The 14,022-nt window shown below is 54.5% G+C and overlaps 1 protein-coding gene across 1 annotated transcript in view; it reads left to right on the forward strand.

The window, feature by feature from the left end:
- The first annotated feature begins 340 nt into the window (after positions 1-340).
- The window catches only part of VSTM2L (V-set and transmembrane domain containing 2 like), a 34,958-nt gene continuing 21,276 nt past the window's right edge, over positions 341-14,022 (forward strand). The window contains exon 1 of the mRNA XM_032462282.1: positions 341-703. Within this exon, the coding sequence (XP_032318173.1) occupies positions 583-703 (121 nt within the window). The 5' untranslated portion in view covers positions 341-582. The remainder of the gene's footprint in view (positions 704-14,022) is intronic.

The following is a 14,022-nucleotide window of genomic DNA, read 5'->3' on the forward strand; positions in this document are numbered from 1 at the left end:
TGGGTCTGGCGGCTGGTAGATTGGTTTTTCTCCTTATCCCGCTGGAGAGCATTTCCGTTTCCGAAGCTAGTTACATTATGCTTTGCCCGAACCAGGTCCCCGGGGTGGCTTCCTCCACCCCATCCCGCCCCCACCTGCGATCTCTGGCGGGGGAAGTTGCGGGTACCGCTTTAAAAATCCCAGCCTGGGCAAAACTTTGATGATAAATCAAGAGGCAGATCCCTCCGCCGCCTCCTCCTCTGGGCGGGCGGGAGGGAGTGGGAGGGAGGGGGTGCGGCGGCAGCGGCGCCGAGCGGAGTGGCCTTCCGCGGAAGGGAAGAGTCCCGCAGTCGGAGGCGGCCGGCTGGGCGTGCGCTCGCTACCCGCAGCCGGGGCTGGGCCAGAGCCAGGCGAGGGCTAGGGCTGGGGCTGGGGCTGGGGCTGGGGCTGGGCTGGGCCGGGACCGGGCCAGGTTCAGTGGGCGAGGGGCAGCGGCCGCAGCAGGGCAGCCAGGCCGCACCGGGCAGGGGACGGCGGGCGCGGGGTCTGCGGTTTCCTGAGCCCCAATGTGAGCCGGTGGCGCCCCCGGCCCGAGCGCGCACCATGGGGGCCCCGCTCGCCGTGGCGCTGGGCGCCCTCCACTACCTGGCACTTTTCCTGCAACTCGGCGGCGCCACGCGGCCCGCCGGCCACGCGCCCTGGGACAACCACATCTCCGGCCACGGTAAGTTGGGTCGCCGCCCCCGCAGACTTCCCCACCAAACCCCACCCTGGGCCGCGCCGCTCCAACTTGGCTGTCCCCGGGCTCAGACCCTCCCTGGTCGTGGCGGGAGTCCCGGGGCGCCCCCTGCCGGGTCTATGGACCGGCCCTGGCACCCTGGCCACCCCTGCTGAGGAGGGGGCACCCCGTGTACACCTCTGATCCCACTCCCGCGGAGGGTTCCCTCCTTCCACCTCCCTCGCTCGCGCCGAAACACACACCTCCACGACCACACAGATGTCCACAGCCATGGACACACTCAGAATCACACTCACTGCTTTTTCACACTCATAACTCCTACCCTCACACATCCCTAGACATCTTCTCAGATCCCCCTCCTCACTCTTATGCCCACTACACACACACAGCAGGCACTACGGCTGGATGGCTCACACCCTGCCAGCTGGCACCCAGGCGCACAACTCTTGCCTGCCCGCCTGCCTGCAGACACACTGGCAAATACACACACTTGTGAGCACACTTTGCTTGCCCACCTCTCTGCCCATCTGCCTCTACCCTTTGTGGGTTTAACACCACAACTATCCTTGTCCCCTCCCTGTCCACACTTGCCCCGTATATCACTGGGAAAGGCTCTGGGGGACAGAAGACCCCCACCTCTTGATAACTGGTAGCCTGGGGCTGCAGCTTCCCCTGTCAGGTGGGTGGCATCTCGGGGATGAAGGCTTGGTGGGAGCCCCTCCTAGACATTGGAATAGTTGGCATTGCTGCTTCCACACAGAAGCATGGAAGGGGAAGAGGGGTGCCAGGAGCTTTTGTCTGCCTCTGGGAGTGGGCAGGAAGCCCCTGCCATCCTTCGGTAGGGTACCCACCTATCCTCATCTTCGACCCTGGAGGACTGAAAGGTGGGAAATCTCAAATCAGCCACCGTGGGAGCCAGGGAGCAAGTGAACATTCCCGGCACTGGTTGCCTGAGTGTCAGAAGCTCCTTCTAGCCCCAGAGGAGCCCAAGTTGGCAGCAGAGTTGGATTGTCAGAAGCTGGCAGCTGTGGGGGCTCCCCCTTCCCCCCATGAGCCAGGTTACTGTATGGGGACCAGGGCATAGATGAAAATGGGGACTCTCCATCCATCCCTTCCCTGTGAGGGCTTCTAATCTGGTAGGGGAAGCTGCGGCACCAATGCTGGGCACTGTATGCCCAGGGCTGGGGAGAGGTTTGCACAAAGGGCAGAGAACTGGGTGATTTATTCTGATGGAAAAGAATGAGGGCTGTGCGGGGTGGTGGTGGTGGTAGGTGGGTAATCAGAGAAGGCTTTGCCCGGGGCGTGACGCAGGAGTGGGGTTGCTTTGGAGAATAGGGGGCTTCCACAGCTCTTCTCAGGGGCTCTACTTTTGGGTTTTGGGGAACCACGACTCTGTGCACCCGCCTTCCTTACCACATTAGATAGTAACTGCTCTGTGTATCATTTATGCACCCTTCCTATCCCTCATCTAATTTCTACTGAACTGGCTGGAGCGATGATAAGTAGGGGAAGGGTTATTTTGATCCTTAGTTTACAGATGGCAAAACCAAGGCTCAGAGAAGTGAAGGGACTTACCCAAGGTCACACAGTGAGTGAGTGGCTGAGCTGGGACTGGCCCCAGGGTCTGTCAGGCAAAGGCAATGCTTTATCCAGGACATTTATCTCCCTGTCAGATTCCCTTCCATTCAAAGGAAACTGGGAATTCCTCCTTCTGCTCCCCTCCTGGCTTCGCTCAGTTCCTTGGCAGGGTTGGAACTTAGACTAGAAGGCTTTTCCAAGAAAGGGCTTTCCTGAGTTTGCGGTCCCTGAGAGATATGAGGACTGGGGCTTTATGATCATCCTGTCCTTGGGGTACTAGAGCCCAGGGATTTAGGTGCTAGTCTGTCATTCCTGAGGTCCCGAGGTGTCCATCCCCCCATAGGAAAGCAGGGTTTGCCCTTTGTGTGGTAGTCTCTGCCTGCCCCCTGGTGCCAGGCATGCTTAGGGCACAGCTGTCCCATTGGCTGTAACGTCCCCTCCAAACCCTGGAGAGGTCCAGCAAAGGCCAGGAGGAGGGGCTGGATGGGAAGGACACAGCACTGGCTGTGGGGAATCTGGCTTCTCTCAGTGACCACTGTGCAGTGCCGGGGAAGTGAGTCACCCCTCTGGGGCTCCTTCTGTCCCTCAAGAAAGGAGGAGGCTGGACTGCTCTGCAGGGGCCAGACTGCCATCCCCCAACATTGCCAGGTTCAAAGTCACCAAGTAGTGGATGACGAGGAGCACCCACTGCTGCCCCTCTGCTGGGCCAAGCGCCTGCCACCACAGGAAGGGTTTGGAGCTACTCACTTAATCACAAAAAGAAACTGTTATTAATGATAGTGAGACGCGGCAGATAAGTGGGTCATGTCTAATAAGCCGTTTGTGTTCAGGAGGAGAATACCAATTTGATAAAAGCTGTGTGTGCTGAAAAAGCCCAGAAATTGCTGTTTAGCAGATTGGAGCCTGATCGTTTCATTATTCCTGGGCTCTGCGTGTCCTCAGCTGATTCAGGAAATGTGGCTGCAAGGCGTCTCTATGTCTTGGGTGGGGGTGGGAGGCTGGAAGTGGGGGCTCCTGGGGAGGGCCCCAATGACCCTAACGCTCACCTCTTCAGCTCAGTCCGAGCCCAGCCCAGCTGCCAGGCTAATGCCTTCCACCTGCCTGCCCTGGGGCTTGTCACAGGGAAAGCCCGCGGTCAGATGGGTCCGCAAGGACATCTGTTTTGCTTCCCATCTCCCCGCTACCTCCACTCAGCCCACTTTGCAGAGGGCTTTTTAAAGGCATGAGGAAAGAATGGGGAGTGAATGGTACCTGCCTCTTAAGAAGGTGTCAGGAAGTGGTGATTGTGGTGATGGTGATGATTAACATCTGCGCCCAGTAGGTATTCAATTAATGGCAGCTGTTCTGATTTTTTTCCTTATCAGGGTTATCTCATTGCCGTGAGCACTGCAGAGGTGGGAGGAAAGAAGCTGCCTACTGTGTGCTAGGTGCTGCCAAGTACCTTGCCAGTGTTAACTCACTAAGGCTGACATTATTCATGCAAGACTGGTGTTGGACATTGGAGGAAACTGAGGTTCAGAGAGGGCTAGTGACTTGCCCAAGGTCACTGAGTCTGTATAGGGAGCTGGAGAGCTGTGCCTACAATGAAGAGGTGTCTGGCAGTTCTGCGCCTCCTCTGGGACCCATTCTTCTCTGTGCAGCCCTATCCGAGTGTCCCCCTTCCAGCTCCACAGAGAACTGGTAGGTCAGTGGGTTCCACCAAGAGGAACCAGCAGTTGGGAAAGGTGATGGGATCTTGCTGAGGCCACATGCAAATTAGAAGCAGGAAGCTGGGCTAGACTTCTCCAGGACTCTCCAGATCTTGTCCGGGACAGAGGGCTGGAGGACAGACTCTTTATGGACCTCCTGCCTTGAAATCACCCGGGGAGTTTTTTTAAAATGCAGACCCTGGGATCCTCCCTAGATCCATTGGTCAAAATAATTGTTGATGACCCTGGAACCTGCATTTTAATAAGCTCCCCCAGATGACTACTAAGCAGCCTGGAGTGTGGGAGCCACTGCCTTAAGTATTCACCCATACCTGATGAGACGTGTAGGGATGGGAAGTTGGTGCCAGGGGCTGCTGGATTGGTCTGGTTTTGCAAGGGAGGAAGAGGTCTAGGCTGGAGCAGGTATGTGGACCCTCAGAGGAACCCCAGGAAGCCTTACACTGCAGCAAACATCCATCCTCCTGCCCCCGCCCTGCCACACGCTCGCGCACGCACACACACACACACATACATATACACACACACACCCGTAGGCCAGCACCTTCAATTATTAATACACCTCAATGCAGACAAAGATCCTGGCTTGGCCTGGTGCTTTGTCCATTGAGTGATTCACTGTCCTGAGGTTTTCTTGTTGCCGGGAGGGAGCAGCGGGGCGCTGGGGGAGGGGGCGGGGGCCGCTGGGCCATTTGGCAAACAGCCGGTGCACTGAAAAATGACTCTGGCTTTCTTGCGTTCCTTACCAGACTGCTGGTATCTCCCCATCAATAAGCTGGCTAGTTTGGTGGCTGGGAGATGGAGAAAATTGAGTGCTGTCTTCTGAAGGTTGTGATGTTAAAAATGTGTTCGCCGTTGTCTCTGGTGTTGGTGATTATTCTATCAATTATGCCCGTAAACACTCTGCCCTGGGCTGAGGGTTTCCCGGCCTCCTGTGGGGAATTGGTCCTCACAAGCAGTTTTCCCCACATCCTTCATACCAATTGGTTTTGACACTTTGCCTATCAGCAGCTCCCTCGGCCTTTTCCCTAAGCAAGGGGCCCGCAGGCGGCCAGCGGGTTGGGGGATTCGGCTCATTGCCACAGTGACAGCAGGGGTGTTGCGGGAAGTTTCCTTGCGACAAGCAAGTCGGCAGGGTCGGGGTGCTGGGAGAGTGGTCCCTTCCGACCCAGCAGCCACTGGGGCAGGAGATGGATGGAGCGCTTGGAATGAATCTCTGAGGCTCAAGCCAAGCCGGCGAGGCCCCTGGGGCCATCCCCTTCTACACATCTCACAGAGGAGAAGACCAAGGCCACCCACCAGGGAGCACATGCCCGAATTGCCAGAGAGGCTAGTGCTTGGCTTTGGGGATCACTTTACCCAGCTCGGTACAAAAAGAATGAAAAAAACATATACAGAGGCAAATGTTTATTGTCATGGCAGGGTCTTAAATGGCGTTGTCTCATCTGAATCTCACAGGAACCCTAAGAAGAGGGAGCTTTCCCTGGCTGGATGTATTTATGAGGAAACTGGGATTCTGAGGTTATAAGACTTGCCCAAGGTCACGCATCTAGCAAGTATTGGAGCCCAGATCAGAGCCCAGGAATGTGGGTCCAGGGCCCTTGCTCATGACACTGTTGTGTCCAGAAAGGAGGAGGGAAAAGCCCGAGGTCATGAGACTTGTGGTGGGAGGAGCGTGGTGACCTCCACGTTCCATGCCCTGGCTGTGCGGCAGTGGATGTGGCGACCCCCAGACCAGGACCCTGCCTCAGTGACTTTCCAGCTTCCGTTGGAGGCTGAGAAAATCAAACGGGTGAGGAGAGGAAGTATGTGGTATGAACAGTGACATCAGTGCCCCCATGAGGGGTAGGTGTCAAGGAGAGGGGAAAGGTGGCATGAAGCAAGCCCACCTCCTGGCGCTTGGCCGTGACCTGGGACTTTAGGGACTGAACCAACTGTTGATGGGGTTATGGGAAGGATCTCTCAGCCCCAAAGGGAGTTGGGGGTCAGCTGGGCACACAGGGGCCGGTATCCGGGCACCCTCACCACCCTCCTTGTAATGGCCAGGGATGGGTCAGATTCCCTTGTGTCCTGGTACCCACCACAGTGTCCCGCCCAGGGAGGTGGCAGGGAATGAAGCAACAGATAGCAAGGAGGATAAGGCAGAGGTCTAAGTTCTGAATTCTTAAACTTTCACTAATTCCAAGTTAATGTAGTTTTTTTTTTAAATCTATTTTTATATATAGTGGCTAACATTTGCAAATCTCAAACTCCCAAATTTATCCCTTCCCACTCCCTATCCCCTGGTAACCATAAGTTTCTTTACTATGTCTGCGAGTCTGAAGTTAATGTAGTTTTAAACATTCATATAATTTAACTTTCATAAGACATGCATGTTTTTAGTAAAAAAATCATAAAACTGGAGCCCCTCCTCATCCTTATTGACCACGACAAGCACATCTTGGGGTGGGTAAGCAATGGGTGGACCCAGGCCCAGCCCATTGGGGTGCATATGGGATGCTGCAACCTTGAGGGCATTGGGGTTCTGGGATGTGTCCTCTTCTCCCAAACCCCAGTGAGACTCTTACCACAGAAAAGGGGGCAGTGATCTCACTGCGGGAAGAAATCCACCCCTCTACCAGCTGGTGACCCTGGAATCCCTCTGGTACCTGCTGCTGTGGAGAAGGGAGGTGGGGATGGGGGCACAGAGGAGCTGCTGCTCCTCCAGTTTCCCCGCCCACTGCTGTGCCCCCTCCCCTTCCTCGAAGCCAGCAGAGGAGTCTCTGGGACTCGGCTCCACCATCCCCAGTTGAAACCCTTCTTCAAGAAACCCCAGGGCCCTCAGCAAGTTTGGGTCCTACCTGAGAGAGAATTTTAGGCAGAACCTAGACAAACCTTTTACATTTTAATAGTTATGCATTTATTTTAATGTGGACTGGAAAAATATAACCAGCACATCAAAGCTGTGATTTCACAGATATGATTGCTTAGGATGAGACTAATGGGGATATTAAAACATAGTGGGTTAGTTTATGGAAAAACATTATGCACATCATGGTACGGGTGGTACACAGGCACTTCCATGTGTGGGGGTGACCAGACTTGGGACTGCTGGCCTACAGGCCACCCACTCCCATCTCAGACTCCATACTCCTCATACTGGGAACTGCTGGCCTAACAGGGGTGGCTGCCAGGTGTTAGAAGCATGATCATTCATTCATTCCTTCATTCATTCAACAGTATCAGTTGAGAACCCACCGTGTATCAGACTCTTAGCCACTGGGGATGTATCAGTGAGGAAGACAGATAAGGTTCTTGGTCAGACAACTGCACCTATAAAATATATATGAATATAGTTGTGATGAGAGTTAAGAAGCAGGGATGTTGTTTAGCCTGAAGAAGAACACTCACTCCTGGAGCAGTGACGGTACCCAGTAGTGAGCTCCCCATCACAGAAGGTATGCCAGCTGGACCTGACCAGATATAAGCTGGGGATGTTACAGAGGGGATTCCTGCCCTCTTTCCCAGTGGAGCAAAGACTGATGAAGTGGGCAGAGAAGCTAGAACACAGTGGGTGGTTAATAAAAATGTGTCACACAGCAGTTTAGTGGTGGTACTGGGACCAGTGCCTAGGTGGGAGGAGCTGCCAACTCCAAGGATGCCTGGTTCCACCCAGGGAACATGGCAGGGGTGAGCCCTTCACTGCTCCCTGTGTTGAGGGGTTGGGAAAGTGACTCCTTTGTCATTTCAGTTCCCAGTTAAAGTACCAGAGGTGGGGTGGAGAAATGAGTTTTTATCCACCCTCCGCCCTGCATCTACCTGCAGGGTGGCTTGGCAGGTCCCTGCCCCTCTCTGAGCCTCTCTCCCCACCTGAACAATGCCAAGTTCTCCTAAGCTCTCAGTGTCTAGAAGTCCTCCGTCTGTATAATCCCAAGAATATCCTTTTCCTCCAATCAACAGGTGAGGATGGAGCTGATGGTGGAATGGGATTCCATCCTGTGTGTCTGTGCTTAGCTCTCAGTGGCCTTCTGGGCTCGGAACCAAGCCACCAGCCAGTGCTCACTGGGGGCTTTCTTTGTGCCTGCCACTTCCCCCACCTCCTCGCAGCCAGCCCTCGCATGCCCTGTGAGGAAGGTGCTCCTGTTTTACAGAGGAGGACACTGAGGCTGAGGGGGTGTGACGTGACTTGCCTGAGGACACACAGATGTTGGATGGCAAAGCCAGGCCTCAGCCCAGCTTGTGGGGCTGCAGAGCTGGGGTTCCTAACCCGCTCATCTGTCCTCTCCTAGCTGCCAAGCCGGCTGGGTGTGTGGGCAGGTGCTTTGTTCCGCAGCGGTGCCCTGGATTCCTCAGATTCTCTCAGGGCCCGTGACGCCAAATGCTGAGAAGGCCTGAGTCTGGCTGAAAGAGCATGGGGCAGGGAGACTAGGCTCCTGGGTCCAAGGCCAGCCCTGTCAGCGAGGAGCAGTGGGACCGGGAGCACACGAGGGCCCTGGGCACAGCCTGGGTGTTTTTCAAGGGGCTGCTGTTTTCATCTAAGCCTGAGTCCAGGAGTGAGTGTGTTCGGGTGTTTGCTTGTGTGTGGTTTGAGGAGCTGGGGCGAGGTGAGAAGGCGCCTGGGTGGTCCTTTATCTGACCGGCCTGAGGAGCCAGGCTGGCGCCCTCTGCCTTTGCTTGGACACCAGCCTCCCCCGCTCCCTCCATGCTGCTGCCCTTGGGACGTGAGGCATAGAGGCTCTGAGAGCATCTGGAAGGTTAGAGCTGGAGCCGGCAGGGGCCCTTGCTCAAAGCCATCAATTAGGGGGGCTGGCAGTGCCCATCTGTGGCAACTGCTCTGCCTGCCCCCTCCCTTGGGATCTCTCTCTCTCTCCTCAGGTTTGTCTCTCTCTTTCTTTCGATCTCTATCTCTGTCTTTCAGTCTCTCTCCATCTTTCTTTGTCTTTTTCCCTGAGTCTGCTGTATCTGTGTCCCTCCCTCTTCTCATCTCTCCCACCTTGGTCCTCCCTTTCTCTCTGTCTCTCTGTGCGCACATGCACACACACACATTCCTCTCTTGAGATGACATCTCAGGACTACATGTACACATATTCTGTGTATCGTGATGACACCTAGACAGAGCAGGCACCAAAGAAATGTCAGCTGAATGAATGAAGCAGGTAAAGGAATGGATGACCACGTGGGGAAGCTACAAGGGACACTGGCTCTTGTCTAGACTAATGGTTCCTAATTTTGGGGGTGGGGGTCACAATTCTCTTGAGAATCTGATGAAAACTGGATTGTTTCTTCAGAAAAATGCCACATGGTTTTGTTGTTGCAGAGAGTTTATCGAGGCCCCCAAAGCCTGCCTGTGGTCCATGGGGGAAGCAGCCTTCATTTCATTGGGGAGATAACTGAGATGCAGAGAGAAGGCAGGGCTGTCCCCAGGACACAGGGCCAGTGTGCAGCAAAGCCAGGCTCTGGAGTCCTTCCCCTCCCTGCAGTGCTCTCATGCAACGTGGGTGGCTTCTGATGGAAGCTTCATTCACTTTCCCTGGCAAGTCCTTGGTGAGTGTCTTCAGGGGGTGGCGGCTGGGAGAGATAATGGAGAACAGTCAACCAGAGATGAGAACCCAGGAAATGGCACAGGCAGGTGAGCCATCAGAGGGAGATCTCTGAGGGTTCCCAGGGAGAATGGTTGCTGGGGTGCAGTCAGGGAAGACTTCCTGGGGGAAGTGGGCTCCTTCTTCACCTGTATCCAGGGACTGCCAGGGCTGAGAGGAAACTCTGGAGGCCAGTAGGGAGCCTTGCCCGACTGCCTGGGTCTGACGGGCTTCTTTTGGAGAGTCGTGTGTGCGTATCGGGAAAAGCAGGCTGCAGCTGGAGCTGCTAAGAACAGGCTGGGGAACCTGGGCTTGACCCCCAGGGCAGCAGCAGCCCTGGGAGGTTTCTGAGTGGGGAAGGCACAGGGCATGGCTGGCATTTGGGTGGGGATGGCCCTTTCGATTTGAAGTAGGGCTCAAATAGGACTTGGAGGCTGGAGGGGCTCACAGAGGAGGGGAGGCTGTTCTCCTGGGAAGGGACTGAGTGTGTGGGTTTATAGGATGCTGGGGCTGGCCGAAGTGTCCAGGGAATGATGGAAATATGGGCTTGGAAGGTTCTGGGTGTCTGTGTGTGTGTGTGTCTGTGTAAGTACACTGGCTTCCTTTCTTGTGTTTGAGCACACAAGCTCCTTCCTCCTTAGAACCTTTTCCTGAGCGATCTTCTCCCCTTGGCAGGTTCTCTTTCTCCCTCTCCTGCCTTCTGGTTCTCTCTGCTTTATTTACTCCTCAGAGGGGCCCACGACCTCCTGTCCGAGCCTCCTGATCACCCCAGCAGGCATGCCAGGCACCCATCAACACGCTCATCTTGCCTAGGAGGAAACTGGGGCTTAGAGAGGTGCCGTGGGTCAGGGGGCCCCACACCTAGTTTAGAGCAAGGGAGCAGAACCCAAACTCGGTGTTCCTTCAGCCTGGCATGTTAAGGGTATCTCTTGGGGTTGGGAGGGGTCTTGACTAACCTCCCCCCTTTCTCAGAAACCTCAGGCGTGGTTCCAGGCTGAGGAGGGGGAAGGCAAGAGCAGACGGCAGGGTGTCTGTTTTGCTTTGTGAGGTTTAAAAAAATCATTTCCGACCTCAGAGGCGGCAGCAATTATGGCTGGCTCGCTGGGGAGCTGTTTGCCGCCTGTCATCGGCCCCAGGAAAGGGTCCCTAATGGAGGCCTGGCGGCCAGAGTACATGGTAGTCGAAAATAGTGCTCAAAACAAAGCCACACTAATGGTCTCAGGCAGGCAGAGAGGGAGGGGGAGGGCAGGCTGGCTGACAGCTGATGGGAGGGCCTCTCAGGTAGGGGCCCTGAGATTCACCAGCTGGTCTCTTTATGTCCCCCAGAGACCCCAGCAGTGGTCCCTAACTCCAGCTAGATGCTGGGTGCCCCCAGCCCCATTCCAGCTCTGCTACTTTCTGTTAAATCCCCTCCCAGGCAGGAGGGAGCAGTGAATGCAAAGGCCCTGGGGCAGGGCAGAGCCCCTTGAGCTAAGAATTGTTTGGTTCTAGAATAGTCCTTGTGTTTGAAAAGGCTAGTCTTCGAGGTGAGGAAAATGGAAGTGGGAGCCTTGGGGAAGCAGGAGCTCAAGGAACACCTCCCTCAGAGAGGCAGTGCGAATAGCAGCCTGATCATCGCATCATCATTCTCTGCAGAGCTCACTATGGGCCAGACACTGACACCTATGTATGAACCCATTGAGTCCCCACAGTGCCCATTTTACAGATGAGGAAACTGAGGCTCAGAGATTTGTCCACCATGAAGTATAGTTGGGATTCAAATCCAGGTCAGCCTGACTCCAGAGCCCATGTGTTTACTGCTGCAATCCTGGATTTCCCAAACACAACTGGGCGGGAGTGGAAGGGGCTAGGGTGGGGGCAGGAACCAGATCCCGAGTGGGGCTGGGTTTGCCCTAGGCCAAGCCTGGTGGGGAGGGAGTGGGGCAGCATGGCCACCCTGCTCTCTGCCTTGCCTGCTGGGCACCCCCAGAACCTCTGCTCTGGAGCATCCCTGGGGGCTGCCTCAGTTTCTCCCCTCCTGTTGGTCTCTGCAAATGACTTTCAGGTGCCCTCGTCTCTGCCTTCTCCTCTCTGCTCTGTTCTGCATGGCCCTTGGCCCTCCCTCGCTTCAGCCTTGGTGCCTCCCAACATCTCACTTTTCTTTCCGCTTCTCAGTGGATCTGGGGATGCTCCTTTCTGGGGTTCTGGGGCAACTGCTCATCCTTATGGCTGATGCAGTCTCCCTGTGCTTCCTCCATTCACCCCCTCTCTGCCTCTGGCAGGCAGCAGGGATAGATATGTGCCTGGGTCTTGAGATTACTCTTGAACTCAAATCCTGGCCCCCATGCAACCTCTTTGAGCCTCACTAGCCATCGGTGCGATGGGCTCACCCCACTGGCTTTGCAGTGGTACCTGCACAGACATCAGGATGCCTGTTCCTTCTCCTATCCCTGGCTCCCTGACCCTGTCCCTGGCTCCCTGCACATTCCCACATTTGCCTTTCTCCCTCCCAAACCCTTTCATCCCCTGTGGCCCAGATGTGTGGGAAGAGGAGGCGGGAATTCCACTGGGGAAACCTGCTCAACTCCCACAATCGTGCAAATGCCAGAATATTTTCACTCTCCTTACATCTCCCTAGATTTGTAATTCCACTGCTGTCTCCTTCAATATGTGCTATGGCCTTGGGAGGCACCCTGCCCCCAGCTGCAGGTGCCAGCACTGGCCATCCCGCTCTGTAGGCGCTGCCTGGCGGCCGACCTGGGCAAGTCCCCGCCCTCTCTGTGCCTTAATTTCCTCATCTATAAGAAGAGGAGGATGGTAGTAGCTACTTCCCAGGTTGTATTGGGGATTCAGTGAGATACTGTATTAAAGAAACACCTCTATAAAAAGGAACAAAATCTGATATATTTTACAATAAGGATGAACCTCAAAAACATGCTAAATGATAAAGGCTAGTCTCCAAAGACCACGTATTTTATTATTCCATTTACGTGAAACATCCAGAATAGGCAAATCCATAGAGACAGAACGGAGATTGGTGGTTGCCAGGGGCTGGGGGAACGGGGAGTGACTGCTTAATGAGTATGGAGCTTCCTTTTGGGGTGATGAAAATGTTGTGGGACTAGACAGAGGTGGTGGTGGCACAACACTGTGAATGCACTAAACGCCACCGACTCGTACACTTTAAAATGGTTTTTATGTTGTGAATTTCACTTTAATTACAGCTAACTAAATAAAAAGGAAACATCTTTATAAGCACATACCTGGTGTCAGGCAGTCACTTTATAAAAGTTAATGCCTTTAATCCTCACCATCGCCTGATGAGGTGGTCGTTGTTATTAGCCCCACTTTACAGATGGAGGTACAGCATCTCCAGGTGCTTAGCACATAGTGCTCAAAAATGTTAGCTACTTCAGTTGTTATTAGGTGGGCAGTCAGCGTGGGCTGGGCGGGGACCCCACCTGGGTGAATGTGCTTGTGCGTCTCTAAAACTCAGCAGCGAGTCGGTGTTGAGGCCCGACTGTCCTGAACACTGAAACAGGCTCTTCACTTGCATTCGTTCATTTAATCCTCAAAATAAGCCTTTAAACAATGAACCAAAGCCCAGAGAAGTGAAGCAACTTACACAGCTAGTCTGGGTGGAGCCACAATTCCCATCCTCACCTGCAGGTCCTGGGCTTCACTCTCCCCCCGGCCCCTCTCTTTCCTCTCTGTCCCCTTTCCCTTTTGCTGACACAGCAATACAGTGATGCCCAGACATGAGGAACCGGAGGCTGCAGAGATGAGGATGGTGGCCCTTGACGAGGAGTTCACCCCATGCAGGAGAGTAAACAGCTTCCCACCAAGGGCAACTTATCTTTGATGTCTCCTATTTCATTCAAAATTCATGAATTCTGTATTCTGTGCCATAATATATTTATGCTTGTTTTAATACAGAAATAATGTTCTTTCCCCATTTGTGGGGAGGAAAACCAATGCCTCTGAAAGTCGCTTCCCTGGTTTGAGCAGCACAGCCCAGAAGGGAGCCCTCCCTTCATTTCTTTGGTCATTCATTCCACGAGCACCCATTCGGGCAGGGCATTAGTCCTCCCTCCATACACAGGGAATCTTCCAGTGAATCAGACAGGATGCTGCCCCATAGAGATGAGTGGCAGGGAAGGCTTCCAGGTCTATGGGCCAGAGCAGGCAAGGTCTTGGAGGTGCCAACTCAAGATGAATTTTGGGACAGAGCCAGTGGCCAAGGGAGCTAGATCCAGTGACGGTGGTGTAGGTGGCTGCCCACCAGTGTCCACATGTCAGCTGGACCTGCATCCCAAGCCCTTCTGATCAAGAAGAAAGTCTCTGCTTGGTGCTGCTCTGAATTTAACACCTAACTCTTGCCAAATCTCCCCTGTTAACGAGAGGAAATGGAGACTGAGTTTCTTAGCCTTCAGTAAGCAACCTTCCCTGGCTAGAATTTACGAACGCTGTTTGGTTTTCATAG

Source organism: Camelus ferus, chromosome 19, assembly GCF_009834535.1.
Source record: "Camelus ferus isolate YT-003-E chromosome 19, BCGSAC_Cfer_1.0, whole genome shotgun sequence".
In the NCBI taxonomy this organism is placed as follows: domain Eukaryota; kingdom Metazoa; phylum Chordata; class Mammalia; order Artiodactyla; family Camelidae; genus Camelus; species Camelus ferus.